The sequence below is a fragment of the Limulus polyphemus genome, unplaced genomic scaffold, assembly GCF_000517525.1.
Source record: "Limulus polyphemus unplaced genomic scaffold, Limulus_polyphemus-2.1.2 Scaffold10794, whole genome shotgun sequence".
In the NCBI taxonomy this organism is placed as follows: Eukaryota; Metazoa; Arthropoda; class Merostomata; order Xiphosura; family Limulidae; genus Limulus; species Limulus polyphemus.
The window spans coordinates 8,145-14,334 of NW_013676404.1; the positions used below are offsets into that span (position 1 = coordinate 8,145).

Genomic DNA, 6,190 nt, shown 5'->3' on the forward strand with positions numbered 1-6,190 from the left:
TTGACATATTAATATCAGTAGAGTCAATTGTCACAGGTACAGTAGGCTAATATTACACAAGTTTAATGGTACGATAACGTTGACATATTAATATCAGTAGAGTCAATTGTCACATGTACATTAGCCTAATATTACACAAGTTTAATGTTAATATAACGTTGACATATTAATATCAGTAGAGTCAATTGTCACACTTACATTAGCCTAATGTTACACAAGTTTAATGGTACGATAACGTTGACATATTAATATCAGTAGAGCTAATTGCCACAGGTACAGTAGGCTAATATTACACAACTTTAATAATAAGATAAAAAGTGGTTGACATAAAGCAAAATAAAGTATCCTTTCAGTATCCAAATGCTTGAAAGTTTTAAGTATTGTTTAATTTTTTACTTGTTCAAAACATCTAAAGTATACCTTATTTCACATTTCACCAGCAATTCCGAAAAAAGCCGAAAGTGTTGTTCCTAAATACATATATATATTATGGAAGATATTAGTTTTATATTTGAAGTTTAAACAATTGAATAATGATTTGTTTTCCTCCAAAAATTATATATTCCACAAACCTAAGTTTTTGTTTATTTGTAAAATGTGTTGAAAGTACTGAACACTCCTTGGACTACATCTATCTGGACTTTTAAATTGGACAACATTAACATACTTGTATTTATGGGCTGAAGGAGCTTTGGAACATTCTCATCTACATGAAATGGTGGCGTGGCAGAAACCGGAGCACTATAAGAAACACCCACTGTGCTGCTGACTGGAATGGAACCGCTGCTTCCAACACCTGCACCATTTACTTGAGAAATAAGGATTCCAAAACCTGAATTTGAAATTTCTGTTTTACTGTTTCCAACAGAAAATATCTGATCAAGATCATCAAGGTCACTAGAAGTTTTCACACCATTCATGGCGGAAGATGGTGATCGCCGTGGTGACGTACTCTGTTTTGAGTCGCTCAAGCCTGTATAAAAACAGCAATTAGTATTATTTCATATGTTTTTTTATAAATACAAAAATCAAATTGAACTAAAAACAAAATTCAACAACAAGGTTTAATAGTGACGAACAAAGCTATATTTGTCTACTGTCTTAAAAATGAATGTTATAAAAGTGTAAAGTAATAGTGAGTCCCTACTTACCAAAAACACCATTGCCTGATTTGCATGTATTTAAGTGAGAATAGAAATAGTTAATATAAAAAGAAAGAAATGAAGACAAATTACTTTTTTTTTTACCTAAAGCTAACAGCTGATCATCTAAAAGACTTGAATCCACACGCTGAGAACCACATTTCTCTGTAGGAGATGCGAGGTCCAAGAGTGAAGTTTCACCTACACAAATAAGAAAGATAGAAACCCCAGGCTTTAATGTGAATCTTTAGAATCAATTCAAAACATTATCCTTATTTTTGTTCAATAACTCATCTTTTTTTTATTTGTAATAACAATAGTAAAGCACTTTAACTGTTTGTGTTACTATTACATGTACAAACATGCTTCATTCATATGGTTTATACATTTAGATAATTCTCACTATCAAAGACTTTTCCCATGATGTAAAGTTTAATTTATTGGACCTTGTGCTTGGAGTCCTCCCAGGATCCTGGTATAAGCTTTGGCACCAAAGCTTCCTGGCTAGAAAATTATTTTATTTTAAGGGGTGGGGTTTTAGCCTCAGCTTCTCTTGTCTGGAAATCCCACAAATCTAAACACATCTATGACTATTTTTTGCTTACTTTATCATCTCTATATTTATACAAGTTAAAAAGTAATATCCGAGTTATCATTGGCCACCCTAGGTATTCACAACAGAGTCTTTAATAGGTATAGTTCTTGACATAAAACTGAGACATGAAATTTCATTAAACATACAACTATATAATTATTTAAATATTTTATTATCAGCTTCATAATGTCAGATTATCGTGTCTATTTTTAATAGGTAAATGTAGTGGGTTTTTTTTACTCATGAAACTAATTTATTAAAGTTTTGTACTAGCTATTGACAAGTTAATCTAACAGCCCTAAAGGGTGACAGATTTTTTACTCTTACAAAGTAAAACATGCTTAATTATTCTTCATAAGGTTTACTTGCTGCTCCAATCCTGCATGAAGAGTTTCTAGTTGTGCTATTTTATCTTTTGCTGATCTATGTATATTGTTAGAATGAGATAAGCACGACAAGTTGCACGAAGACTCGACCTTAGAGGCAAATTTATCAAGGCCTCCATATCTTACTGGCCTACTTTCCCTTTCAAAGACTTAACATCCTGTACTAGACTGTTTATTTGCTCATCTTTTTTGTTTCATCATTTAGGTAAGCTGACAGTGCTATAATGATCTCCAAATTGGCTAAAATTCCAACTCCTGGTCAGCCATAAACCTCTGAGTGAAGTCGGACTACTATTGGACACATTTCAATTTATGGAAAGTATGTTCTACAGCTAATTAGTCCTGGAAGAGAAGGTGTAACGAAGAACTGGTGGACACCGAGTTATGTGCCCACTCTGTTAGTTACGAGGTCCAAAGTTCTCGAATTCTAACCCACTTTGATGCACAATTTCATCAGTGTATATGTGAAGCTAGTATACATTCTCACCACAAGAATCATCTCTAAGACAGGTCTCCACCAAATACTGTAGGCTTTTAAATATGTGTCAGTAAATACTTTCCAAGGATCCAAAGATGAGAGGTATTGTAAAAGTCCATACCGTAGTGGACCCGTGTTCAAAAATTGCTTCACAGTGCCATAGAGAAAGTTTTCACATTGCAAGTTGAATGAAGTCACTGTCTGCTTTAGAAAGTAACTAATTCATCAAGATTTTCTCTTCTTCAAACCAAATATCAATTTTTGTATGTGGAAAATGACTGTTTGTACCAGATAGATCCACCTTTAGAAGTTCATGTGTGATATGTGCACATTTCTTTTTATTACCTGTTATGAAGCTATCCATAATACATTTGAAAATAGACAGAAGGTCTGATGTTATTAAGGCTTATCTGTTCTGCTGTACATTGTCAGAAGTGAGGTAATCATTGTAGGTAAAGAGATAAAAATGTCACCATTTATTGGAAGTAGTAAATCTTTTCATTCACCACTCAACTAAATATGACTTGGTCTTTGGACTAGCCTCTGAGTCTTTTTTTAGCCACAGCATAGCAGCTCATAGAATGGCTCTTTGTTTTTTAAAGTACAAACTCTTGATCAATTTGAGATCTAATTGCAGCCATGGCTATTGAGGATTCCCTCTTATTTATATTATCAAACACTATATGGACTTTAATGGCCAAAAACTATTAATGCTTCTGTTCTTTAGCCACGAGCTCCTGATATATATGTTAGTAGCCATGCGACTCTACTGCTGCTTTACAAATCATAAGCTTTACTTTACATGACAAGTAAAAACCAGTCACTTTGAAATAATTTTTAATGGCAAAATAATGACATAAAAACATCTTTTATATATACTTTAAAATCATTACCATATTTTACACACTATCCAAGCTAAGAAGAACCAGTTAAAATACTTTACAAATATTCACACACATACTGAAAATGTATTTGTATATGGCCACATAAATACCATCTCTCAGACATTTGTTTGTGCCCACTATAGGTACTGAAACCTGATTTTTAGTGTTGAAAGTCTTCAGACTTACCATTGAGCCAACAGGGGGGCTCTTTCAAACCTACAATATTTAAAAAAACAAGTAAATATAATGGACAAAAATTGACTGGAAACCATTAATAAAAGAAAAAAAACAACAACTTTCTTTAAGTTTGTAGAAAGTTGTACTGCTAAAAAAATATATCATCTTTTACCTGTTTTAACAGGGTGAAAATCTCCAAGGTTCAACTTGTATTTCCTTTGTCAAACACCATTACTAAGATCTAAATAATGATCAATTTTATCTAACAAAACCTACCCAAACATTAGAGAAGTTTCACTTACTTTTATGATTTCTGTCTGCTAAAAATTCCACAGGTCCAACATCTTGTCCAAGGATAAGCTTCTTGTATGTGTTTATCACTGTTGTAAGATTATCACTAGCCTTTAAAATATCACCTAAAACAATATATAGTGTGTTACATCAAAACAGGGAAGAGAAACGGGACATTTCAGCACAAACATTTTAAAAAACAAAAGTTTGATATGAAATGTACCAATATAACACCTAAAACAATATATAGTGTGTTACATCAAATCAGGGAGGACAAATAGGACATTTCAGCACATAAACATTTTAACTCTTTCAACATGGGCTCGGTCAATTTGACCAACCACGTAACCTCTTTGTACTTGATTAAAGTCTTTATAGATTTAATACTTCTATCTTTCAATATAGTATGTATATCTTCACAAAATTTGGAAGTTTTTCAGTTAACATTATAAGTCTTTCACATACAAAAAATCAAATTTTTTAGTGAGGTATTTTTAATAAAATAAAATAAAGATTTGTCCATGAATATATTGAGTATTTGTTTTGCATAGTCCGTGTGCAGAGTAATTTTCATGTTAAAATTAAAATTAAATGAACTTCAAAGATTAAATGTAAGAGTCCTCGAACACTTTGACCTAGCCAGTAGCAAAAGAATTAAGAGTATTATAAGGACTTCTAAAATCTAGTAATGGAGGCCAATTTGGAATCACAAACTTGGTCGAATCGACCTAGCCAGTAGCAAAAGAATTAAGAGTATTATAAGGACTTCTAAAATCTAGTAATGGGTCAAAGTGTGCATGTTAAAACTTTTACTGAAAAACATATTGATATTAGATTTTAGAGATTACATAAATGAAATTTGACCATTTTCAGGTGAAAAGTATTTTTAATCTTAACATGAAAATCACTTTGCACTCGGAGCACTGAACATTTGACACCATATATTTATGAAGAAATTTTTAATAAAATCATGATTTCTTGTTTACAAAAGACTTGTAATGTTTACTGAAAACTTGCCAAGTTTTGTGAAGATACACAAAATATATGGAAACTGGAGGCCAATTTGGAATCACAAACTTGGTCGAACTCAAAATCTAATCTTGGGTATAGTTGGGATCCTCAAAATCTAGTCTTGGGAGTCGCAGGAACTCTCAAAATCTAATTAAGAATGTTATAAGTACTTCTAATATCTAGTTAATCCTCTCAGTATGGGAAAGTTCGTAAACTTTCCATGAGGTGAATTTGGTAAAATTCCAATGAGTTCATTCTGGAAGTCTTTCAGTTAATTTCATTAACCTAATAAAAAGAAAGAAAGTAAAGCTGGACAAATGAATCAGACTGAGCCATGTGTTGCAGCATTTTTAACATGAATCAGACTGAGCCATGTGTTGCAGCAATTTAAACATGAATCAGACTGAGCCATGTGTTGCAGCATTTTAAACATGAATCAGACTGAGCCATGTGTAGCAGCATTTTAAACATGAATCAGACTGAGCCATATGTTGCAGCATTTTTTAACATGAAAAACTGTTCTCAAGTAGATGCTCAAAAAAACAGAATAAAATATTAATTATGAAAACCAATGTGCATATATTAGTTTTATATTAAATACTATTTTTGTTACTTGTCATTAAATTATTTGTAAGAGGTTAAGAAAATTTCATTTTTCAAAATTTTTACACATACTAAAAAAATTGCCTCAACTGTATAATTTAAAAAAGTGGCTTAAACTAAAGAAAGTTCTGTCAAAAATCTAATAATTTTGAAGAAACAATAAAGTGGTAATTATAGCACAATTCACTGCACACATTATCACAGTCCTATGTTCGAGTGATAACATAAGTCATTAGGGTACAACCACAAGAGCACCACATACACATCATCAATTTACAGCAATTAGTGATTAGGTTAATAGAAACTATAATAATCACAAGAGCACCATGTGCATGTCATTAATTCACATTAATGAGTGAATAAGTTACTATAACAATCACAAGAGCACCATGTGCATGTCATTAATTCACATTAATGAATGAAGGTGCTCTTGTGATTGTTATAGTAACTTAATGTGCATGTCATTAATTCACATTAAATGAGTGAATAAGTTACTATAACAATCACAAGAGCACCATGTGCATGTCATTAATTCACATTAATGAGTGAATAAGTTATTATAACAATCACAAGAGCACCATGTGTATGTCATTAATTCACATTAATGAGTGAATGAATATGTT

General features: G+C 31.8%; 1 protein-coding gene across 1 annotated transcript in view; it reads right to left on the minus strand.

Annotated features, from left to right (window-relative positions):
- Positions 1-6,190, minus strand: part of LOC106476528 (ADP-ribosylation factor-binding protein GGA1-like) — a 15,674-nt gene that overhangs the window by 6,891 nt on the left and 2,593 nt on the right. Inside the window, exons 3-6 of the mRNA XM_022380364.1 lie at positions 3,965-4,078; positions 3,672-3,701; positions 1,248-1,343; positions 668-973 (exon numbers count right to left, since the gene is read on the minus strand). Of these exons, the coding sequence (XP_022236072.1) occupies positions 668-973; positions 1,248-1,343; positions 3,672-3,701; positions 3,965-4,078 (546 nt within the window). The remainder of the gene's footprint in view (positions 1-667; positions 974-1,247; positions 1,344-3,671; positions 3,702-3,964; positions 4,079-6,190) is intronic.